The following is a 26,525-nucleotide window of genomic DNA, read 5'->3' as shown; positions in this document are numbered from 1 at the left end:
TGTGGACTAAAGCATCCCGTCTCAATGACAAGTGAGAGGAATTTTATTCTTTTGGGTGGTTTCTTTATACATATGTACCAGGAAACTGTGGCTAACTCCGAATAATGTCCCACTTGTAATGGTGAACAGCTGCACTTTTTGGGCTTAGGTAGGCTGTCCTCAAACCTTAGGGTAGTGTGCTTCGAATGAATCCCCAACTGTTTTCTAACCCACAATGCCCTGCCAACCAAAAATGTTGACTAAAAACAATTACATTTCTGGACTCAACGAAGAGCCACAAATTTCCTAACACACAGCATTCCCCCAAGTCTTCTGATAAAAATGGTATCTCACTTGAGTGGGTGGGTCTGGACACAAAAGGCCCGAAAGTGCTACATGAAGAAATCAGCAATAGACGTAGCTTCCGGATTTGGGCCCGTGCTCGACCGTCATCCATGGAATCATACCAACCAAAGACCTATTTAAAAAGTAGATATACAGGGGATTCCAGACCTGTGTGCCTTGTGTGGATCTCATGAGGTTTTCTTACCCACAATGCCCTGCAAATCTCAAACTTTGCCTTAAATCACAACATTTCTTTACATTTATCTGATAGAAACTTGCAGAATCCACAAAATTCCTAACACCCAGCATTTACCCACTTGTGCCGATAAAAACACTGCCACTCGTGGCTGTGAGAGTTATGTGTATGTGTGCGTGTGTCCCGTCCGCCCCCCTCCCTCCAAAACGAACCGGCCACCCCTGGTTGCATCAAACCTCTAAATGCGTTTACATGTAGTGAAGTAAGAGGTACGGCATGTTTTCCATATTCTTGTCATACTAGTGTATGGCTTTATTCTTAGATTTTTTTAAACTTAAATTATATTTATTTCTATTTCTATTTTGAATACTGCAGTTTTATGTAACATCATTTCCTATCGGGTTATATTTTAACCCCCTACCACAAATACTTTCTATACCAGGGTGCTGCAGTACCAGTGGTTGACTATGTGTGGCGCTGGACGCACTCCAGCTTTGTACTGGAATAATTTACTACTGTTTTGGATCGCTTTTTAGGTTACCCCCTACCAATCAGCACAGCTGCCTGGCTATGCGAAAGACATTTTGGGGACTTTCAGAAAGTTGACCAGGGAATGAATTCTGCCTGTGGCTTGCTATTAGCTTTGTGGTATATAACTCGCATTTTCTGCCTTTCCATTTGCTGGCTTTATTTGATTTAGGTTGCGCAGGTGGAGTATGAAACTCCCCATGCTGAAGCGGTCTTTACAGTATTCTTTCAGAAACTAATTTCTATAATAAAAAGACGTTTAAATCTTGTTCTCATCTCTCTATATTTGCTGGGCATTCAAAGAATGAGATCCAATGTCAAGCTGTGTTTTTGTGGGAACCTGGAGTTTATTTTGTTTTGTGCTGACTTCAAAGTTAGCGCGTTTATAGGAAAGAGGAATGCAGCGTACTTTCTCCATACAGCTTGCTTGTGATCATTTTTAATTTTATTTTAGATCTAGCCATCTCAAAAGGTTTTGCATGTTTTTGCCCAATTCCTCCGCTTCAGTGAGCTCATTTAGTTTGTGAAACTGCTTTGTGGAACAAAGTACGAAACCGCATTTTAGTCTCAGCATCAGCCATACAAATGGTCATCTTGGGCAATTTACACTGTTTTTGGCCCATTCACTGTCAAGCACAGGATAAGATTTTTTCCCAGGAAAGAGCCAGCCACATTCTAACACAATTTAACAATGCTTGATTTTCACTTTGATGTGTAAAGCATATGCTTTATTTATGACATCCGTGGCAACACGTTTTGGAGAGTTGTATAAGTTTAAAGGCAACCAATCAATAATAAACTTTATTCGTCTCAAATAGAACCATGGAAGTGCACGGTGCAAATGAGAACAATACACATTAAAATAAACAATAAACCATTAACTAAAAACTTAACTTAAAGTCACTTTTAATGAAAGCTTTTGTGTTTATGTTTAGCAGCACAATAGTTATGTGTTCCGTCTGCAACTGTGCCTTTTTTGTAACACATATTACAGATATAAACAATTTCCTCATTTGTCCTTGCAGGTAGCAGGGTCATGATGTCAATGGTGCAGCAGTTTGGCATACAGGCCAAAAGTTTTAGGAAGCCCACTGAGCACAGATTATTGTGATGTTTTACTACTAAACAAGCAGCCCCAAGTGCAGTTAACCTTTCAGGAAATTGGGCCGTGATTTGAATGGTGCAGCGGACGCAGGGACACCGGGGCCAAAAGCTCTAGGAAATCCACTGAACACCGATTAATGCTATATTTTACTACTAAACAGGCAGTGCCAAGTGCAGTTACCTTGGAGGCACAAGGGCCATGATATGAATAGTGCAGTGACTCAGGGGCCAAAGCTATAGGAAACCCACTGAACACCCATTTTACTGCTCTATTTTACTACTAAACAAGCAGCCAGGAGTGCTCTTTTGTAACCATTGCACCCAAAGTAACACATAGCCTAAAGCATCAGTGTAATAAAACCCGTAACCTATTGGACGTTGCGGTCTACCTACAACTTAGGATCCCTTCAGTGCACTTCTATGGAATATTTTCACAGTTTGTATGGTCCTAAAATGCTTCTGAATCAGTACACACCAACACCTTCACAAGTGCTTTCTCCATTCTATAACACTAGCACTTCAACTGTTGTAAACAATATATGCATACTCATCATTTTCCATATGGCATTCCATATCAAGCATTGTAAAAGCCTATAGGTCTCGAATACGCGAGATCTATTGGTTCTGTCAATGTTTTTTTAGCCATATTATACAGCTTCGCTAAATTCAGTGCACGTAACTGAACTGATGGTATGAAAGTATAACAGTTAGAGCGACCACTTATAAATCCACAGTTGCTCAAATGTCTACAATACTTTACCAACACTAAGGTTTATATTAAATAATACCACTCTTAACACCAAACTAAACACCCAACTACAGAGAACGTAAATTGTATTCAGGTTTCACAGCCCTCACCTAGTGAAAACAAAGCAAAACTCATGAACATCTTTATGTGTACGAAAGCATTATGAATTATCAGCAATTCAGAGGTACTTAGCATTATGCAAATATGATATATATCTTTCCATGATGCAAACATGACAACACAAACAATCTGTACATCACTTAAGTTCTCACCATTTTCTGCCAGAGGTGCCAACACTTCGAAAATCATTTCTTTCTTTTCATGCTCTGCTTGTTTTTTGAATAATTTGACAAGCTCTTCTGCAATATTTGTGGCTGCAAACTGCTCTTTGCTGGATTCTGAGGGCAGAAATAAATGAAAAACATTAGAGGACTGACTTAATTTAGTGTTTCAAGGCTGGGTTTGAGGGGGTTATGTATCTTTAAGATCAGAATTATGTGTGCTCCTGGGAAACAGCTTTAAAAGCAACATGTCCTTAACTGTTTTCTATCAACATCTTGTGATGCCCCAGGCAGACCAACCAGGAGTGAAACATTCCTAAATTCACTTTCACCCCTAAAACAGAGGACATTACTTCTGAATTTCAATTAGGTAGGCAAGCCATATAAAGAATCATACTACATTCAGGAAACGTTCCATACCCTATCCTTTCCTTCCCCTTTTCATAGTCATTTTCCAGAATGCAAGGCACAGCTCACATACAATATATTTGCAACAGGGGCTAAAGTGTCCCTGCTATGAGACTAGTTACCACTTTTATATTGCAGTGTACTTTAGGCCCGACTTGGCAGCACTGCTGTCTTTAAGACCTATTGTCCCAATTCTTTTTAAAAATTATTTTTATTCCCCACGTGAAACCTCTTAAGTGACTGATACTAAACCGTTGACAAACGGATGGTTTGAGAATTGTTGGTATAATCCGGGATGCAACTGATGGCCAGTGCGATGCCCCACGTGACAGCTGTGTTGCTTAATTGTGAAGCTGCTCTCTGAATGTCTGTGCACGCTCCAATGGTCGAACTGTTGATATACTCAATGCCAATGTACGTTGATTTGTGTTGAAATTTTCAATAAAAAGATTTTCACAAAAAAAATTATTTTTATTGGTAATTTGTGGACAGCAAACTCTTTAGCAGGGCTATACAGAGTAGGACATCTAAACATTACAACAGCAGCACAACCAACCAAAAGTAAAACAAATAAATTACAACCAACAGTACATGTGGTCAGTGTACACACCATTCCCAAGTGCAAGTTTAGAGGTAACCAAGCCCCATTCCCCACCACTCACGCCTGATCCCAAGACCCCTCTTAGCACAGGCTTCAAATATTACATCAGAAGTCCACAAACATTGATATATCCAAGCCCCCAGATACACAGGGAGTAGTACGCTGTCCCCCGGCCTCTCACAACTCAATGAAACCCTGAAGCAGCTGCTTCCCCCCCCTATCATTGTCCAACCCCTGTTCCCGTGTAACAGTGTAGTCCATACCTTGTTATTGCAATCCCCGTTCACTAGCCCCAGCCACCCCATGTGCATGACCTCCAACAGTGTGGCACAAATTTCTAAGTCATTTTGCAACTTATCTTGACGATCGAGTTTCATGTGCGCCTTCTCCGCCAGGGCCCACTCAATGACGTCTTTACACCATAAGGTAATGGAGAGGGCCTTGTGCTCAACCACCCTTTTGCCACTCTTTTAGCCAACATTGAAGCTAACTGTAGAAATTGTAACCCCTCTAGGTTGTGTAAAAATACAGAGCAGGTACACCTGAGGTGGCTCCACAATCGACAGGGTCGTCACGGCCTGTAGCTGTGTGATCAGCTGTCATCCAATATCCACGCACCCCTATGCCCGTTTTTCCCAATTCTTTAAAATAAAAAGTGTGATCTTTTGCTCTTCTCAGAGGAGTATTTCTCTCTCACCTAATGCTTCCGGCTGTTTGGTGCTCTATTTTACATCTTTTTTGCACTTGAATTCATTATTGAGGAGAGGATGTAGCCTAACGGATAGGGCAGTCGACCTCAAATCTGGGGAACCGGGTTTGAGTCTCGGCAACGACACTCAACATCCTGTGATTCTGGGCAAATCACTTAATCTCCCCGTGCTTAACAAAAAAATGAATGAGTCCTCATGTAACGTAACTGGTGCTCATGTAACGCACTCTGATACCCGATACCCTTGGGTCAAGTTTGTGCTATATAACACTCTGAAAAAAATAATTATTCTATTGAACCATTGTAGGCAGACTGAAATCATTTCTTGTTTTATTTTCAATTCAACAAGCTTTACAAAAAAAAAAAAAAAGAAAGAAAAAGAAAAAGGAATGTATTTAGTCAAGACTCAAAATGAAAGCAAGACTTTTTCGCTTGCCCATTGTATTTTTTTCAAATGCAGGTTGTTTCCACTCATGCACTGCACTGCACTGGCAGATGACTGCTTAAAACACAAGTCTGAATACTTACTATCATGGACAATACCTTGGTCATCCCTTAAAGAGCCATGAAATATAGTCCAAGGCCAACAACGTTTGCATGACTGTTCTAACTCATGCCCTTGCACTGAAGACCTGTCATTACATACCAACCATGACATCAATAACACGCAAACATTCCGCAACCTCATTTAAATGCAATAATGATGCTACCAGGCAAACTTACTGGATGAAGGAACACTATGGCAAAATATTTTACCTACAGCCTGGACTTCTTTTGATTCTATCTTGGACAATGCATGCGCTGTGGTGAAGTCAGGTATGTTTAAAGGAGGTACCTTGAATCCATTCCGTTGGGTTCCTGCAGTTTATGATATCTAAGGGGGACTTTTAATGCCCTAACATAAGACATACATTAAGGGCCAGAGGAAGTCAGGCAGCAGGGGAGTAAGAAAGATAAAAGAGGCACTGCTTGCCTCTCCATAGTAGGTCTTATTTTTGTCAACGGTTAACTTCATAAAAATAAACTCACAAATGTCCTTAGACATACAGCACATTCATCTACGCTGGAGATTCAGCAGGGTATGACATAGTGAAAATGCTCAAACCCCAGTCTACTGAGAGTTTGCACCCTTGAAAGGCGGACTCTTTAGAGTTCACTTCCATTTACAAAGCGGTCTCTGATTGCAATTGGCTTCTGCTCCTGCACCATGGACATGCAATATCAGTGGCTATGCTACAAAAGCTTCTCATCAACAAATGCAGGTAGCTCAGAACTTCAGCATGTGCCTAATTGTTGGAAGGGAAACCTGCGTTTATGTAGCCCCTTCAGTGGAAAACTTTCGCTGTCTTCCCATTCACAAGCGTATCCTCTGAAGAGGGACTTAAGAACTGTTACAATAAGATTTTTTTTATAACAATTTATTAGTTTGAATATACGCAAAATAGGGCAAGCATGCATATAACGGGCCCACACAAGGAGTCCCGGTATTGCTAACATTGATATCCACATTTAACTCCCACACCCGAGTTCACATGTCTGCAGTGTCCAGCCCATAGTATGCCCATCACTTCTCCCACATCTTCTGATGCTTCGCAGGGCATACACGTGGTAGATAAATTGGTTCCTCAAATTAGGCGGAGCAGTCCATGCTCAGCCTCCATTCCCTAAGGGGAATATGCGTTCCAATACTTAGAAATGTCCCTTTAAGCCATCAATGTACCCAGATCCAGCAGGCCCCCATTGCTTCTCCAAACATATCCACTAGGCCAAGCAGTGCGACTGGGTGATATTTCTAGAGGGTGGCCCAGGACCCTCAACATGGTCTTGAATATGGACTGCCATCTTGTCTGGATAATAGGGCACTTCCATTAAACGTGGCATAAGTCTTCCCTCTCCCCACTACATCTGGTGCAGTTGGGATCTGGAAGCTTATTGGCTTTCCAGAAACGATAGGGTATGTAGTAGATACAATGCAGACATTTCAGCTCAACAACGTTGAGTCAGGCCAAAACTGCTTGGATACGGTGCGCCATACATACCTCCCTCCAGCGATCTGCCTCCTCCAACGGACCGAACAATCACTCCATCATGGTCTCAAGAGTACAAGGAGAATGTTTAACTAGGGCTCTATAAATAATGGAGATGCCACTCCTGTTCACTGGGCCAATGAGCAGTCAGGATTTCAAAGGGTTAGATCCGGCGTCTGGACAGTGGCTCCATATAGCAGAAGAGAGTGTGACGGAGTTGGTGATAACGAAAAAATGTGATTTATCAAGGGAGAACTCTGATTGAAGATCCTGGAAGGATTTCAGGTGGTCACCCTCCCGAATGCCGCCCGGGTTTGATATGCCAATATTTTCCCTTTCCTGGACCCCCTCAAGGAGCGCTGTCTGTATCAGCCATCTGCCCACCCATAGAGGGGTCTCCAGGGTCACCGCCTGTCCCATCCGGTCCATCTCAATGCAGCCCGCTAGGCCAGGAAGACCACTAGGACGATTTCCGGGAGGGATTGGGGAACAGGTGTGCGATGCAACATACCCATAAGGTTATTAAAGCCTAGTAGTGACACCTCCATCTGCCATGAGGGATCCACCCAGACACCACATATCCAGTCATTCACCACAATGTGTGAAGCCCAGTAGAAGAAACTAATGTCGGCAATGGCCAGACCCCAGTCGAAGGTCAGACACATTTATTAAAGGCAATCCTGGGGGTTTGTCGGCCAAAAGAAACCACCTCGTCTGGGAGCTATAGTAGTGAACTAGTGGTTAGGAATAGAGAAGGGGAAGTTATGAAGTACATAAAGGAGCTGTAGTAGGACCATCATTATAGACTGGGACACCCGCCCCAATTTATTGAGCAGGAGTGTAATCCATCTGTCTAGATACGCTAGGACCCTACATGTGAGGGGGTAAAGCTTAAGGCTCCTTGCAAGTCCAGCTCCCATGTCATATGGATCCCCAGATAACGGAAGCTCAAGCATCGAAACGGTAGGCCAGGTGTCAGGCCTCATCGTCCCTGTCCCTCCAAAGGGGAACCAGGAGTATTAAGGTCAGTTCAGCCACAGTCCAAACGCTCCCTGTAGGCATCAAGGATAAACATGAGGTAAGACTTATCTCTGCCAGTTGTGCCATGATTAAGAGGACGTCATCAGCGCAGTGGGCCATTCTGTCTTCAAGTGCCATCCCTCAGTCGAAGCCGCACACCTGGGCATCGCAGTATATCCAACTCGCTAGGGGCTCTATGTCCAGAGCGAAGAGCAGAGGGGACAGGGGTACCCGTGTCTGGTGCCCCGAAGAATTGAAAATCTGGGAGACCCTCTACATTCACCCTTACCAACACCTGTAGCCGAGTGTACAGGGTTCGGACATAAGAAAGCAACTTTTGGCCTAGACCCATTTTGACCATGCACCTCCTGGAAAAAGGCCTACGCCAAAGAGTCAAAGGCCATCTTAAAATCGAGGAGCATCTGCGCTGTGGCACACTATGTCCCTGAATATAGTTCAGCCACAGTGGACTCCATGGATACAGTTTGTGGTGATACACCTGGGAATACACTTGCATTAGACTAAGCCAACCAGTCTGTTACGGGCTGGCGTCAAGCGTCATGCTAGCAGTTTGTAAAACATCTTAACCTTGGAATGAATAATTGAGATGGGTCAACCTAATGTGCACTGATCCAAAGGCTTGTCAGGTTTCAGTAAGACTACTATAGTGGTCAGGTCCATTTCCAGAGGAAAATGAACTCGGTCAACCACCTTCAGGAGCATCTGTAGAATGTCTTTTAAGTGTGTTCAAAGGGGCGTGGTCTCGTCGAGCTGCAAGATGGCCACGCCGTATGCAAGCTCTGCTGGCTGAGTCAGGGATCCGACAGATAAACTGCTTTCAGGGCGTCCATTAGCAGCATCCGCATGCACAGGACTCTCACAGACACCAACGGTCCTGTTCAGGCAGTTATCAGACTGAGCAGGGCTTAATATTGCGGCGCTCGCTCAGGCGGAGCTGAGAAGGTGGCTGCGGCCTGGCGGAAATGCGGTCTCTGCCCATGACGCACTTCATTAGTCGATTGGGAGACCTCGCTCTCTCCTGGCTGGAACGTACAAGTGGAGCGCTGTCACAGAGGACAACCTGCTTGCTCTGGAGGCACCGTACAGCGCCGTCACCCGGGTATGAAGCTGAAGCCTTTGACTGGACTGACGCGGTGCAACCGCCTATCGACATACCCTAAATCCTTGCTGCGAGCGGTCAGTAAACCCAGGCTGGATCCCGCTTTGGAGTCAAGCCGCCGGCGCCACGCTGAGCCCGGTGTGGCCCGCTTGTCAGGTCGCACATGACGGACACACTGTGGACACGGCAGACACACGCTCATCACACCCCAGGCAGGCAGAATGCTGAGCAGGCGATGATGAAAACCGCTTGGGAACACAAGTGAATGAAATAAACTGCTCAGCCCCAGACTGTAAGGGGACTGGACGAGCTGACCCTGTCAGACCAGCCATGTGCAGCCTGCCCGGGTCTGGAAGTGTGGCCTGCAAATTACTTCTAAGATACAAACTGAACAGAGTTCTCTCAGTCCCTGGCCAGGTTGTGACACCACATGTACTAACCACCACGGCACAGCACTGGACGGAATCTGGCTGTGATCTGTCCTATAGTGAGCGTCCACTTGAGCCACCAGGATATTACTGAATTCATATAGTGGTGCAGGGAGAATGCGGTGGTTGGGGCTGGGACTCGTCCACTGCAGAGCCCCCAGTTGCACTTGGCATGACACAAACAAGCAAACAAATCCTTCCACATCATGATACGAACTATTGGCCTCCAATCTCACCAAGTATGGGCAAACATGAGGGATGCCAAACCAAGCTCTCATTTAAGAGAAAGCGCAGCACCAAACAAGCGGACCATGTAGACGCTAATGGGGCTGCGTCTACTAGTGCAGAGGATTCTGATGAGTTGAACCTGAAAGAAATACTCATAGATGTCAAAATGAGTTTGAAGAACATAGATTCCAAGCTAGACCTCCTCACCTCGCGTCTAGGCAAAGTGAAAGGGAGAGTGGATGATCATGATACTAGACTCAACCAGCTGGGAACCCGTGTCTCAGAAGCTGATGACAATCAGGCAGTTGTAAGGGAACAGCTCCTAAGAATGGACAAAGTATTGGAACTTATAAACCTTAAGAATGAAGATCTCAAAGCCCGATTGAGACGCAACAACATCCGTATTGTGGGGGTGCGGGAGAGTACTGCGCTCACCAAAATGGAGGACTTTGTGGACACCTTACTTAGAGCCCTCTTTGGAGTGGACCTGTCATTGATGTTCATCATCGAAAGGGCCCACAGGTCTCTTGGCACCAGACCGCCTCCTGGAGCACCCCCATGACCTATTGCGGCGCAACTGCTGAATTACAAAGATTGCAACATAATACTCAGGCTGGCTCGAGAAAAGGGACGTATCCAGTATAAAGGAGACAATATATCCTTTTACCACCATGGCAGTGCAGACTGCCCGACGAGACTTCCTACCTGCCAAACATCTGTTACAACAGGCGGGTGTGCAGTATGAACTTTTGTACCCGGCCAAACTCAAGATCATGCAATAAGGCAGGGCCTATTACTTTACAGATGCAAAACAAGCCCTTAAGTTCGCCAAGCAGAAAATAAAACCAGCACGATCCCAAGTGGGTCCACCGCACTCCTCGGCGGAAGCACGATTGAGCGACAACGATTAGAAATCAAGTACTGTTTATGTTAGAATACAGAGAACAGTAACCTGTAGTGTGTAAACATGTACCCGATGTCTGCTTTGCAAATATTACTTTGGTATGGATTGTTGTTTCGGAAACCTGGCATTTCGAACCTGGTAACTATGTGCCCTTTCTTCGTAACAATGTCTATTTCTATCCTTGGATGCGTTTGGCATGCCCTATTGTAATTGTACTCGGCCAGCCAGCCTTTGTGGTGAGTAGTTAGCTCAGAGTCTCCACGACCCCAAGGGAGTATTCCCAGTTATAAATGTTGAGGGGTTGGGAATCACAACCTGATTGGGGGGTTGGTGTGGGTGGGGGGAGGGTTGAAAGTTATTTCAATGTTCTTAGGGAGCTGGGTGGGAGGGGTTTAGAAATGTTTGAACGTTGTTGGCCAGAATCCATACATGGAGATCTCAGCACTTGGCACTCTCACAAGCTAGACACTGACACAACACACATGCATAATAAATTTGCGGCCTCCCTGCTACAAGATCCTTTTTTCTTCCTCTAAAGTTGAAGTGAATGGCCACGGTTAATTTCCTCACATGGAATGTACAAGTGCTAAATGACGGCAGGAAGGTTCGACTAGTACATGCTTACTTGATTAGACACACAATTGACATTTGCTTACTCCAAGAAACCCAGGGCATGTCTCCCCAGCTTGCTTAAGCGAGGATGGGGGATGTCGTACACTCCAACCTATTCTAATTATGTGAGAGGGATACGTTTCCTCATGCACAGGGGCCTTGCTTGGAAAACGACCCAGCGTATTGGTGACACAGATGGCCGATATGTTTTATTGGCAGGCGCGTTATATAACCACCCTATAACATTGGCTTCAGTCTATGGCCCCAATGTAGATGATCCCGAGCTCTTCATCAAAGTATGGTATCTAATCACAGACATCGGCCTGCCAACAGTGCTCTGGAGCGGGGATTTTTATGTTCCCCCAGACGAAATGCTTGATAGGCGAGGCTGCGCTAGGAACCCTCACCCTTCCGCAACCACTGCTTTGCATGCAATTATTGCAGATAATCACTTAGTTGATGTTTAGTGGGAAACTCATCATGAAACTTAGGAGGGCAACTGTTTATCCTTATACAACACAAAACATGGTCCAGAATTGATTACTGGTTAACCACTAAAGACGTGCAACAATGGCTGCTGTCAGTCACTGACCTTTCACATACACTCTTAGACCATGCCCCAGTACATTTAACCCTTCAACTTCCACATACTCTCCATCGCGCGTTCTCATGATGACTGCCTCAGGCTGCCCTTCCAGACTCCGCTTTTAGAGCAGAAATACACGCGGCTAGAATACTTTGAGCAAAACACAGGGTCAGTCGGCTCCCCCTCCATACTGTGGGACGTGTTTAAGAATGTTATACGGAGTGCATGCATCGCTAAACAGCACAGTATTCTTAAATCAATTTGAGGAACGCTGGCGAAACTAGAGACTGACATTTCAGATCTGAAGTTCCACTTCTCCACACCGAAGATCCGGACACATTAGCCAATATCCAAGATAAGATGTCCACAAATCTGGAAGAAGATCTTTGGGAAACACATTTCCTAGATAAGGACACTGGAGTCCGCAGGTATGGGGAGGGGGACTGGCCAGGCCGGACCCTTGCTCGACTCCTTCAAAAACCTCCCGCCTCAGCTTAGATATCTGCTCTTTTAGATGCAGAGGGTAAAAACTGATCTACCCCCTCTGACATTTTGCACACCATGGTCACCTTTTTCGCACAGCTTTACTCTGCTACCCACATAGCAAGCCCCGCAGACCTTAAGGCGTATCTAGAGTCACTTCAACTAGTCTGGCTATCCGACGCTCATAGGGAATTTCAAAAATTGGCCGATCACAGTAGAGGAAGCACAACACAGTATAGGAAACACAACAAGCAATTGCAGGCCTTTCCCCTGATAAGGCTCCTGGGCTTGACGGCCTGCCTGCTGCCTTTTATAAAGAGTATTACCAGCTTCTAGCTGCGAAACTCTTGGAAATGTACCAAGAATCTATGGAAACAGGTGCTCTACCCCATTCCTGAGAGAAGCTGTCATTATCACACTGCTTAAACACATCAAGCCGGCCAATCAATACGATTCTTAACTGCCCTTATCTCTAATAAACACTGATAATAAAATATTTGCCAAAGTACTGGCAAACCGACTTCAATTGTTATTACCAGTGATGATTAGACCGGACTAGACTGGCTTCGTTCCAGTGGGTTAACGGCCCACAATCTCCGAACCTTTTTAGCGATCATGCATTATGTGCACCCGCAAACCCCAGTGGCGGCTGTATTGCTTGACGCAACAAAAGCATTCGACTCACTGGAGTGGGATTCTTTTTTCCCATTATTGCATTGGCTCGGATTAGGTTCCAGCTTTATTGTGCAAATCCACCTGTTATACACCTTGCCTACAGCTCGGGTACGCCTCAATGGACTAATTTCAGACCCCTTACCAGTCACACGTGCATGAGGCAGGGATGCCCACTTTCTCCTATACTGTTCGCCATGGAGCCCCTAGCGGCACAGCTTTGCCAGCATCATGCCAACAGAGGGCTAGGCTTCACATCTTGGGGTCTCATTATATCCTGATGTCACCCTGTACGTAAGAGACCCTGAGACCAACTTAGAACCCCCTGATCCGGGAAGTAGTCCGTTTTGGCGGCCTTTCCGGCATACAGGTGAACTGGGCAAAATCCATACTTTTCCCACTGACAGAAGCGACTGCTCCCTTCGCTCTGGACTACTACCCACTACAGTGGGCTGAAGGCCCAGTAAAATATTTAGGCATACTGGTAAGCAGGAATGTTGAAGATATATGGCAGTACAATTTTGGGAAGGTCATGAATTGGTTGGAGGAGCGCATTCCGGTTTGGTCTAAACTACCCCAGTCTATGGCAGGTCGCCCTAAATTCCTTTATTTATTAGTGAATATTCCAATCCCACTTACTGTTAGCATTTTTAAGCAACTCCGATCCAACCGGACTACGGTGATATGGGCCAGTCAACAACCGCTGGTGAAATACGAACTGTTAACATTACCACAGGGTGGGCAGAGTGCATCAGATTTTTACTTCTACTCGCTGTGTGCTCAGGCACATTTTTTAAATTATTGGACTCACCCCACACCCTTCCAACCCCATGTCCCGATCCAGACAGATAGAGTTTCCCCGTGACTACTAACCACTGCACTGTTTTTTCCATACAAATCGCCTGCCCTAGAAATTGATACAAGGCTAGAAAAATCATTTAACTAATACTAGAACTGCAGGTCTAGTAACCTACAAAATGTACTCGACCTAACTGAAATGCACTTGACCTCTGACAGTGAAAGCAAGCAAATGTAACAAGTTAACCAGATTTAAGGACATTTTTATTGCTCATTTACTTTCTGAGCAATAAAGATGCCTTTAAATCTTGCTCTCTTGTCACATTTCCGTGCTTTTAGAGACAAGAGGTCAAAAGTCTGTTTATTTTCCTACTCGCCAGAAAGGGCAAGTAGGACCTAAAAATAGCTCAACCTAATTAATACTGGCTCGGAAATGCGAGAGGGCGAGTGGATTTTTAGAGCACTCAGATACCACAAAATGTATGCGCTGGGCATGGGAGGACCTCGCGAAGTGCGCAGGCACTAGACAGCTTTATGCCCCATCAATCCAGGTAGCCAACCACCCCTTATTACCTCCTCTACAAGATAAAGGTGCAATTAATCGCACCAAGAGGTTAGACATCCACACGTTTGCAGACCTGTATCCAGATGGTCGATTCCTTGGCCCACCCCAGATGCACCCAGCAATACTACACTGGCACCACTGGACGCTCTTCTCTATCTCCAACTGCGTGCAACCTGCCGCACACTCCATGACACCTTTCACACCCCCCCCCCTCCCCCAAGACACTGCAAGCCTTGGAACACATGTATACAACATCCTCAAAGCACAAGATGATAACATCTCTTTACCGACAAATGCAACACACTGCGCCAGTGACTGCTCTAAAGGGACGTGAGGCCTGGAATGCAGATCTAGCGATCATCCTGTCTGATGCGCAGTGGTCATTTTGCTGCAGCCCACTTGCGATGCTATCTCCCAATTACCAGCTGCGCCTGATCCATTTTAAATTCTTACATCGACTATACCCCACACCTGTACAATTATTTTGGATGGGACTGTCTTCCGATTCCCATTGTCTGCACTGCCATTAGCCGCAATCAGACTTTGTGCACTTTGCGTGCCGCTGTCCTGAAATTGCAGTTTCCGGGGGTGAGAGCTTTCACATATTAGAAGACATTATAAGTATTCCAGACACACTCTCCCCACTATTGGGTTTATTGGGATACGTTAAAGATGTGCCCAGAGTGTGCCCTAAACGGATTGTGTTACTGCTTCTCCACGCAAAGCGTCAGGTGGCAATGCACTGGGGTAGGGCGCGAGCTCCTAGATCCAAAGATTGGCTCGTGGACATCGTGTACTGTCACACACAATTATCTGCATATTGGGACCCGATGCCGCAGGGAAGCCGCCCCCGTGACATCTGGGAGCTGTTCACCTCCTACATCCGACGCTGAGATACCTGCATTAATGTCCATTGTTCATGACAATAACTGTCTGTACATGACCAATGGTTTATAAATAAAATAAAATAAATGTGTGTTCACAGCCTACAGTAGTATTCTGGAGCAAAACTATCTGGGCCAGGGATTTTGCCGGAGTGGAGATCTGCAAGGGCTTTGCTGAGCTCCTCCTCTGTTAGGGCCCCTTCCAGAGCCTCTCTTTCAATTGTTGTTTGCCTGGACAAGGGGAGGGCCATAATAAGTGGTTTATGTGTTTCCCAGGGGGAATGAGGCCTCGCTGAGTAGAGGGATTCATAGTACCTGCAGAGGCAGGGCTAGTGTCGGCTAACATGCCGTCTGGGTTGGTGGACTTTGGCACTGCCCACCAAACCAGCTCCCTAGTAGCCACCCAGTGTAATAGTTTTGCTGATCTGTCGCTCCCACTCATATACCCTTGCAGCAGAGGCCTTCCAACACCTTCGAGCATCATCCAAACATAGGTGGTATGGATCGTCCCTCTCCACGGTCAGACGCCAGCTCAGTAACTCCAGCAGATTGCCCCATTGTAGGTTTTGAGTTTAAGAATTGAGGTTTCCAGCTGCGCTATGTGGGACAGGGCAACACTAGGATTTAAAAACGAATGTTAAGACAAACCTTTCCAACTACATGCCACCAACCAAGCTTTTTTGTTATCAACTAAAAATAACTTTTCTTCACTTTTTGGTACAGGTATACAAGCTACTACAAGGAATCAATACAGAAACTAGAGGTTATAGACTCATTTCATCCTTTTAGAAATGGGGTCTCTCGTTAGTGGTTTGCACCCTGTAGGCTATGGGAGCCACACAGCTAAGATAACCCCTGTTTACTTCCTTGGTAGCTTGGCACGAGCAGTCAGGCTTATCTCAGAGGCAATATCTCAGAGGCAATTTGAAAAAGCATTTGTACATACCCCACAGTAATACAGTGAAAAAACTACAAAATGAGAACACAACAGTTTGGAAAATAAAAGAACAAAATGATAAAAATCCAGCATACGCAAATAAAGACATCCCTTTTTAAATGTTAAGCAAATGTATCCTTAGGAATCTATTGATGCATCACTTTTAGCACAAAGTACCTTGGATGCGTTAAAATTCGGAGACGTGCGAGTCGCAGGGGAGGTGAGGCACTGAAAAAGCAAAGACGAGTTGGTTCCTAACTCCCAGGGGAGATGATGCATTGGCTCCTTACTCCCAGGGGAGATGATGCGCCAGTTTCTTAAGGCCAGGGAAGGTGATGCACTGGTTCCTTACTGCTATGCAGGGAATGCGATATGTCGGATCCTTGCTGTCAGGGGAGGTGATGCGTCTATCTCTGGACACGTGGCCTTGGTTCCATACTGCTGGGCAACTTTGATGAAGTACACTTTTATGATAAACTGCATCCGTTTATTGGATAAAGAGTTACCCTTTCAAATTAGGAAATAAAACACCGGACCAGGTGGATTGGATTGGTATCCCTACTATATATGAGACCAACCGCGCATGTTAAAACAGCAGCTACCATCTCTGCCTCCTACGCATCTCCCTTGGTCACCAGACAGGGCTATCCTCTGTCACCCCTGCTATTCGCACTAGCTATTGAACCACTAGCAGAACTATTCCGGAAAGAGAGGAGGGGTAGTGGGGACTCAGTAGATGCCTTGAACACATTATCTCTCTTTACGCAGATGACCTCCTCCTTTACCTGTCTGGAGGTTCTGCAAGGGCCAGGGAGGCGATTAGTCATGGAGACGATTCAGAGGTAATACCAATGTTGAAAGTGAACAGATCCAAAACATGTTTGTTCACCTATAATCGAGATACCCCCGCACCAATAGATCTCCCAGCAGGGCATACTTGATCCCCGGTAACTTTAAAATATCTGAGAATCCAGGTGTATCATCAGCTGGATGACATGAGCGACGGGAACCTGGGCAAAGTGGTGCGATCCTTGCGGTCCAACGTCACTCTATGGAGATCACTCCGTTTGACGCTTGTGGCCAGAGTCAATCTCCAAGATGGTGATGCTCCCACGGTTGCTATATTTCTTGGCTAACCTTCAAGTTAAGGTCTCTGGGACGTGGTTCCGACGGCTGGACATCCTGATTCGTAAGCTGGTATGGGATGGAAGGTGTCACAGGGTGTCTCTTGTGGTACTGCAGCGCCCGTCGGCACGGGGTGCCTTGGGGTTCTAGATTTCAAACTGTTTTATAGAGCAACGCAGCCGTCTTGGGTGACCAGTTGGCTGGATAATGCACGCCAGGGTGCCCTGGATACTCTGGGACAGGCGTCTCATCAAGGCTTTTTACTTGCTAAGTTATTATGTCCTGTTGTGCAAATACCTCAGCCGAGCATCCTGTTACAGATCGCTCTGCATAGCTGGCATCGCGGAGTGGTGCGGACTGGCAGGGCGAGATTGCATTAATCGGCTATCCCATTGACGGGATTCTCCCATGGGACCCCCCTTCCGATGCTTCACAGTGACTCAGCTTCAGGCCTAGGTGGCAGCCGGAGTGATGATAGTGGGGAGGTTGCTTTAAAATGGGTGCCCTTTCCGGATGGAGGAACTATGTGTGCACCATGCTGTGCCCAGTTGTCAATTTCTCATTTACAAGGCATTGGTGCTGTCGTACATGGACTTATGGAACCTGAGAAGGGAGGAACCCCCACAGGATCTGGTGGTGCAACTGCTTCTTTCCCTTGGTTCGGCACGACTTCAGGTGACATGGTTGTACAGAACACTCAATGCCATGGTGCAGAAACCACTGGTGACCCTCAGGAACTGATGGAGAGACATCTTAGACCACGACATTCCCGACAGAAACTGTGACAAAATGCTGGTGTACCCCAAATGTATTTATCGCAACACAAGGCTGAAATATATACAATTCAACCTCCTACACATGACTTGCCTCACCCCACACAGGCTGCGGGTTATTTATGGCTGGGATGCCCGGGAGAGCCACAGTGTCTATTTCCCGATGCAAACTTTAGACACATGACATGGGATGCCTTATACTTCAGAGTTATTTGAATGCGGTCCTGCTTCGCCTTCATACAGAGGTCAAAGGGGCATTTCTCCCTACCTAAAGCTCGCAAAGTAGACTTCTGGGTTTTGGATCTAGCACTAGCGCTGGCTAGGTGCAGGATTGCACTGACATGGACTTCACGATGGGAAGTTGAGGTTTGGTCGAAAGAAGCTACCACCTGGGAACTTAAAAATGAGAGGCAAGATGGCGACCGTGTTGACGGTCGTGTAAGCCCGAGGTCCCGGACCCATGCTCTTCGTGTATGGCACCGAAGCCTTTCAGTCTGATGAACCCAAAAAACTGAATCGCTGTAGCCAAATGTAACTGAAGATGACAGGATAACAGCCCGAATTTACCTGGTGGAGCAGTATGCTCTGGTGTGCCTATCTTGCTGTAGCGACGTCCCGAGTAGCTATCCTGCGGCTGTTGGAGCTGGTGCCGTGGTCTTCCGGGTTCGCATACGTCAGGAGACTTTAGGCAGAGCTGGTCGACTGGCGTTCTCTGTGGCAATGCCTCCAAAGGCTGGGCGCGGTAATATCCGCAACCCCATGGAAGCTGGGGGATCCGGAGGGCTGCGAGAACAGCGACCAGATACCGGAGGGAAAAAAAAGACAGCATACGTCTGCAGGTAAGCGGTAAGAGGACAGTGCCGTCTCTATTTCTGGCAGAGAAAACGAATAAGCAACTCCCCTCTGTACACACGAGTCCTGCTAAGGGAACAGGACAGAGTTGTAAAAAGGAGGAAATCATGAATACTGGCTGGGGGCATAAGGATCCTAATTTGCAAAGCGATGATCTAACAGAGGACATATCTGGCAATATGAATGAAGTGGGAAAAGCCCTAAGAACGGTTAATAAGGCTGGGGTTGATACTATTTTTTAAAGTGATAAGTTGGCTATGAAACAAAGCTCAGCAGAGGTTCCTGTTGAAAACCTCCTGGCGGTACCCTATAGAATGAATGGGCAGGAGCATGAACACCCAAATCAAGGTATCTTTAGGGATAAGGATAACGTGAGCAGTCAAAGCGCGACAAAAGAGATTGATTCAGGGATAATTTATTTTCCCTCTCCGACCCCTCAGACGTTGCCGAAGATGAGCTTGAACCAACTACTCACCCAAGACGTAAGGGGGGCTCTCCTGATAGCAGCCACAGTGGTTTTAGTAATTTCCATTTGGATGATCTGGGAACAGATTCACCAGGTATGCCAGAAAGTAGCCCAAGAACAGTGCGGAAGAGAGGCGGACCGGGTGCAAGTCTTAAAACTACCGAAAATACTGAGGCCATGCAATGGGACTATTCCTTCTTAGCAGAATCTGGAGCTACTGGTGTGACAACTAATGCAACATAGTGAAAAGGTCCTGGAGAAGACTGAGGACATTTCATTAGCAGTCATATATCAAAGTATAATGGCCCATAGAGAGGAGACCCTCATTGAAAGTCAGCGCACTCAGGGGGCTTGTCGAAAACTCCAGAATTCAGTTAATAGGATAGCCAAATCGTGCACAGAATTTGCAGAGAGATTTAATGAGGCTGAAAAGCGCATCTCTAATTTGGAGGATGAACTAGCTGTTCGGAAGGCAACTACAGAAGCATTGCGCACATCGAAGGATGATACTCTCTGGAAGCTGACGGACCTTGAAAACCATCTGCGCCGCAACAACCTGCAGGTCCTGGACATTCCAGAGGGTGTCGAAGGATTAGATGCGAGAAAATTCATAATTGAGCTCTTCACTGAGGCCTTTCCAGGACTATCGCAATGGCACTGGAATCAGGAGATTCAGAGAGCACACAGATTCCCTTTCACACAGCGTATAAGACCTGGACAAAACACCCCCAGACCTAGGGCTATTCTAATATCAATTAACAACTTCTTGGCTCGAGAGGAGGTCTATGACTTAGCACGCCCGGATCGAAAGAAAAGAGGGAAAGGGATGGAGTGTTTTGTACGCCCAGATTACTGTCCCCTGACGGTTGAGAAAAGATGGCAATTAAGGCAACTCATCACCCCTTTTCAAGGCAAAGAGGCACAGGACTACCTGCTGAATCCAGCTAAATTGAAAGTTAATTTTAAGGAGCAAGTCCGATTTTTACTGCAGATTTGCCGGCTAAAGAATATCTGTTATCACTGTAAGAAGGGAAAGGACTTGTAGGATTTGGTTAAAATATGGGGAGGGGGTGGGGGTTTCTTTTTTTGAATAGGGTGTGTTGTGGGTTCTTCTATTTTCTCTCTATTCTATATATTTTGTATACTTCTTATATGTCTGCCTTCTACTCTATATCACCTGGCTTATGATCAGGCTGTTGTACTAAAAAACAAAAACAAAAAAACTAGGAGAAAGGGGAAAGAAGAAATGCACATTATTGTGGGGGCATAGCAATCCGGGGGGGGCAGGAGCTTGATCCATCTCAGGGACCATCGGTCTCAAAGCCTCTTTTCAGGGTAAGGGTGGGGCAGGGCTTCGGCTGAAGCCCTGTGTTGGAAGCTGGGGTAAGAAGTTCTGGGGTGGAGGGGTGCGGATGACGGGCACTGGGGGTGGGGGGGGCACAAGATAAAACAATCCATGATAGTGTAAGAACAAAAAGCGGAAAACATAAAAAAAACAATGCATGTGGTCTCAGACTGGTTAGAAACACTGATGGGGGATAGGAATATGTTCCCAAGATTACGGATCTGCTCTCTTAATGTATGTGGGCTGAATAATTATGGGAAGAGGCAACATGTGGCTGCAGAGCTGCGGGTGCTTCAATCAGATTTAGTCTGTATGCAAGAAACCCACATTCCATGGGGTAAAAAAAAGGTTTTGGCTGAATTGGGACTGTCAACATTGATATGCACACAGCAATCTACAACAACAACAAGGGAAGTCGCGATATTGGCAAAAAATTCTATAAAGAGGATGGGAAGAGCACTGGGGGATAAACAGGGGCAGTGGGTCATTGTTGAATGTATTATAGGGACTATTAGATGCACTGTCTGTTCAGTATACGGCTCCAACTTTGATGGGGCAGCAGTGTTAGATGGATTGAATGTTGAATTAGCATCATGGCCAACTCCTCTAATTATGATTGGGGACTTCAATATACATCTCGAGCCTCAGGGCTTGCAAGTGGATTTTAAAAGTTATAAAAGGCAGGAAACCTAAAGTCTTCATGGGCCTTCAGAAATTGGTCTTGGATTATGGGTTGGTTGATGTCTGGGCCGCTTTACGCGGTTCTGACCCAGGGATCACATTGTATTTGCACCTGCATCAGAAGTTAGTGCGGTTAGATACTTTTTTTGTGTCAACTGCGTTATTGGCCGATGCAGATATACATGTATTTCCCCGGATTATGGCTGATCATGGACCTTTGGTATTGAATATTCAGGCACTCAATGCAGGTATTAAGTCCAGATCGTTTTCATTTGATAGGAAACTTTTGTTGGACGAAACATTTGTTGTGCACATGAATTAATGGATTAGGCAATTCCTGACTATCAATCGTAGTTCTACCACGGCTGGTTTTGTCTGGGATGCCCTAAAGGCTGGGATTAGGGGGGGGGGTACACTTAGTTTTGGGTTACATAAGCAGAAGCAGCTGAAACTGGTAACTCAGGATTTGTATGCGAAGCTCATAACAGCTGAAGAAAATCTTATGTTGGGGATATATGTAAAGGGCGATATTGCGCCACTGCAAACAGAGGTTGCATGCTCCAAGGCCAAAATCAACCTTCATTGGAGTAAAGAAATAACCATTACGCATGCTCTGAACAAGGAACAGAGTTATGAGTATGGGGAAGCTGCTGGGCGCTGTTTGGTGCAAAGGCTTCGTTCAAGAGAAGCAGCCCAAAGAATTTAGGTCATAACTGATTCTCAGGGCAACTCGGTGGACATCCCGGCTGGGACCCTTAATGTTTTTCATGATTTCTTCAAGGGGTTATACACTGGAGATAATTATGATACGTAGGCAAGTGAGGCCTTGCTGCAAAATCTTAATGGTGAAACCTTGAATCTCCAAGACATAGATAGGCTGGAGTCGCCAATAACTATGGAGGAGCTGGAGGGGGCCATTAATTGCCTAGCTAGTGGTAAAGCGGCTGGACCCGACAAACTGCCTTTAGAAGTATATAAAACCTTTTTTGAAGAGCTGAAAGGGGATATGTTGTCTACTTTTCAACAGGCACAGATAAGCGACGCTCCTCCATCATGGGATGAGGCAAGTATAATTGTTTAAAAAAAAAAAAAAAAAAAAAGGATAAGCTACCTGATTTTCCGGGCTCTTACCGACCATATCGTTATTAAATTGCTATGGCAAAATGCATGCAAAAATGTTGCCGACCCGATTGGCGGAAGTCGTAACCCCTCTAGTATCAAATCGGCAACACAGGTTCATACCCGAGCGGGGCACAGTTAACCATATCAAAGGGTAATAACTCTATTAGATGTAGCCAACACTAAGGGTAGTACATTTGGTCTGATCCTATTAGATGCTGAAAAAGCATTCGATCGGGTCGCATGGGAGTTTTTGTGGCCAGTCTTACAACGGTTAGGCTTTCGCCAAGGCTTTGTTAAAGCTATCCAGGTTTTATATCGTAGGCTGACTGCTAGAATTTGTATGATGGGCTTAGAATCGGATACTGTACATATCACCAGAGGTACAAGACAGGGATGCCCGTGTTATCCACTGTTTTTACTATATATTAATCCATTTTTAGTTATGCTAGAGCAGAACCCTAGGATTGAATCAGTAATTTGCATGCAAGAGCAATATCAGGTGCTCGTGTATGCGGACAACATTGCGGTTGTTACACCTAATCCTCTCGCTGCTATGCTTGAGATAGAACAGCTGGCACTTGAATTTGGCGCGGCCTCCGGCTGCAAACTCAATCAGTCCAAAACAAAAATGTTGTGTATGAATCAAGATTGCAATAACGACCTAAGGATCATGAGCAAGGTATCATACCTAGGTGTTAAATTAAGGACATGCTTACGAACACTAATGGAGGTTAATTGGGGATCCGTTGTAAGGGCTGTGAGACAACAATTAGATTGTTGTGAATGTCTGCATCTTTCATTCGTGGGGCGCTGCAATGTTCTTAAAATGCTGATTTTACCCAGGGTTTTATACTTTTTTAGATCAGTCCCGCTAGAAATCACCCGTGTCCAATTGCAATTATTCCAATCAATTTGTGCCAGGTTTTTGTGTGCTAAGGGGAAGTCCCGTAGAGCAATGCGCTTTATGACTACCTCATGAGAAGGGTGGCTGGGCAGTTCCTGCTATATTATTATGCCTGTATTTTGCAAAACATGCAAATTCTTTTAACTGGAGAAGAGATGTCTAATATAGCAGAATCTCCATCTATCTACCAGATGCTATTAGGTGCTGACGCCAAAAGCTGTTTATTTAGGATGCTGGAGCTCAGGTATTACAAAAAACACAGGTTCAAGGTGTTAAACACTGCTTATAAGGTCTGGAAGGCTGTACGGAAACTGTATTAATTTGAAAGGGTTTCCTATTATACTCCAATGTCTGCTTCTGGGTTACTACCGTCTGTGTTTTGGGATAGGACTATAGACAGATGGAGGATTAAAGGGATCTTATATATTGGAGATCTATACGTTAATGTGAGCATGGCATCTTATGCTATGCTAACTGACAAATATCAGTTACCTAGATCTGAATTTTTAAAAAGTTTTTACAAATCCGCGACTATTTGTGTAAAAGCCGATGGAGCATAGAACCGAATCCCTTTGTTGAAGCTATTAGGAAGAATGCCCGTATTGGCACTCTGTATAAACTGCTATTGGATACTCAGATGGATGATTTGAAAGTCCAAAATCTTAAATAGGATAATAGGTTAGGGTGCCAGGGCACTCAAGTGGAACATTCTATTGACCTGGCAGGGAGGTTATTTATGTCTGCTAATCTACGATCTCAGCACTATAAAACAGTGTTTAATCTCTATCATACCTACGCCAAAATGTTAAAATGGGGAGGGGTAAATGATGGGAAATGTTTTCGCTGTGGTACAGAGAATGCCAACATGGTTCATATCTTCTCCTCATGTGGACACTTGAGCAATTTTTTGGAGCATCTTGAGAAATTTTTCTCCGAAATAACAGGGGTGACTGTAAAAATATCTGCTTACTATATGCTCTTGGGGATTGATGAAAATGCAAGGGGCGAGCAGTTAGTACACAAGTTTTGTTAATTAATTTTCCTAGCCATTGCCATAGCTAGATTATGTTTTGCTTCCAAGTGGCTTTGGGAAAAAGGGGGTGGTGATGGACAGAGTTTCTGAATGATGCAGAATGCTCTTACCAAGTCAAGAGATCATGGTTTTAATCCATCACCGTTTTTTAGCTCACTGCACCATCCCAGCTCAGAACCTGGCTACATGCAAATTAGTCTGTACCTGTCCCAGTGCATGATGGGAACAGGGCAAACCAAACTACCAAGCCAATTCTTATACTGGGAAGGAAACAAGCTTCCGGGGACCGGTTTCTGGCATCACAGCCTTCGTCGGCCCGGCTTGCCTGAATCCTGATGGTGCAATGAGCAAGGGACTCACGTCTGAGCATACCCTCCCACACTGAGTGTGGATAAATTCGATTTGGGAAAAAGGGGGTGGTGATGGACAGAGTTTCTGAATGATGCAGAATGCTCTTACCAAGTCAAGAGATCATGGTTTTAATCCATCACCGTTTTTTAGCTCACTGCACCATCCCAGCTCAGAACCTGGCTACATGCAAATCCAAGTGGCTACAGTAAGATGCTCTGACTTGAGCTATGGAGAGCTATATTTTTTACTATTTTTAATCTAGAATACAGTTTATATGCTCTTAAAGGCTCACAAAGACAGAAATTGGGTATGGAAATATGGGGTCCAGTGATTGAATATATGAAGGACTTAATATCCACTCTCTAAGAACACTTAATCACTTTTAAGAACTATTTATGACTTACTACTGTATGGATATCTATTATATTGCTGTCCCTCTTTTTGTATTAGTATGTGTCGGATAAAGTAATGTTTTATCATCTATCCTATCCTTTTTAAGACTGTTCTTAGAAGAAAAAAAAGTGATTTATACATGTATTGGTATTATCATGGATTGAAATAAAGACATTAAAAATAAAGAAGTTACCACCTGGGCTGAGGAAAGTATACTCTGCAGTGTGGATGCCAGAGGCCTCCGGAGACGCCCCATAACGAGATTGTGCATTGTGGTACTGGAAAGCTTGGAACATCCGGACGAGGACTCGGGCTCTTAAAGGGCCGATTTGGAAGGAAGTGAAGGGATGACGATGAGATGGGTACAGAGTCAGTTGAAGGTGGGAATGGCCCTGCACAGCTCCAAGACTAAGCACAGACAGCGCAAATTACACTAACTTTATATGACAAGGTGCCAGCTACCACTGCTGAGATAAGACTTGCAATACGGACTGTGCCATCACTCCCCCCTCCCCCCCGACAACTTGGACATGGGAATGCCAGGAGAGCTTGGAATTACCTTCTTTTGCAGCCCAGTATGCATACATTTTCATCTTCACCAATGCTCTCTGCTGACACGCCCGGGATACAGCTTCCAGAGACTTTATAGTAGTTCGTGTTTCCTAATGCTTGAATATTAATGATTACCTATTATTTCCCGGATTCCCTCCTGTATTTGGTGACAAATCAGAGTCTTATACCGTTGATCATACACTCATAGCCTAGATATCACACTCTGTGTCCTGCGGACCTGAATCACACTCTGCCTGCAGACTCGCAAGGAGACCTGGCATTCCCAGCTAGAGAACATGGGGATACAGTAGAGAGCTGGTGGGGCATACTGAGAAAGGAGTTAGCAGGCAGTTATGAGTCAGGGTCATGTATTCTGTCCTTCCAAGATGCATACTTTCACAATGTTGCTCCATGAACCCTTCTACTCTTTTCAGTGGTTGAACCAATGAAGGGCAATCAATGAGAATAGAAGGAGAGCATGTGCAGGGTGGGTTCAGTTTTCGTCAGGGATTAGTTAGCAGTAACTGCCTGCCCCGAGCCTAACAAAATACTGCTTTTGGCACAGATTTCCGGCCCTTACCAATGAATGAATAAAATCATTTTTATTGCGTCAATTAATTAAAATTGGTACAAATGCATTAGATAATAAAATTGCGACATAGCAGTCAGTCTCTGCGTAAACCACTCTGCGTTTCAAAGAAAGCCACACAGAAGTACCACACCTTGCGCAAACAGCGAGAGATAACACAAGAAGTACAAGTCAGT

General features: G+C 45.2%; 1 protein-coding gene across 3 annotated transcripts in view; it reads right to left on the bottom strand.

Annotated features, from left to right (window-relative positions):
• RAP1GDS1 (Rap1 GTPase-GDP dissociation stimulator 1) overlaps positions 1-26,525 on the bottom strand; it is a 629,061-nt gene that overhangs the window by 116,271 nt on the left and 486,265 nt on the right. For all 3 annotated transcript variants that reach the window (XM_085641163.1, XM_085641161.1, XM_085641162.1), the window contains one exon: positions 3,173-3,298. In XM_085641163.1, the coding sequence (XP_085497289.1) occupies positions 3,173-3,298 (126 nt within the window). The remainder of the gene's footprint in view (positions 1-3,172; positions 3,299-26,525) is intronic.

Source organism: Triturus cristatus, chromosome 2_2 (genome assembly GCF_964204655.1).
Source record: "Triturus cristatus chromosome 2_2, aTriCri1.1, whole genome shotgun sequence".
Taxonomy (NCBI): Eukaryota; Metazoa; Chordata; class Amphibia; order Caudata; family Salamandridae; genus Triturus; species Triturus cristatus.
This window is presented reverse-complemented; position numbering and strand designations above follow the sequence as displayed.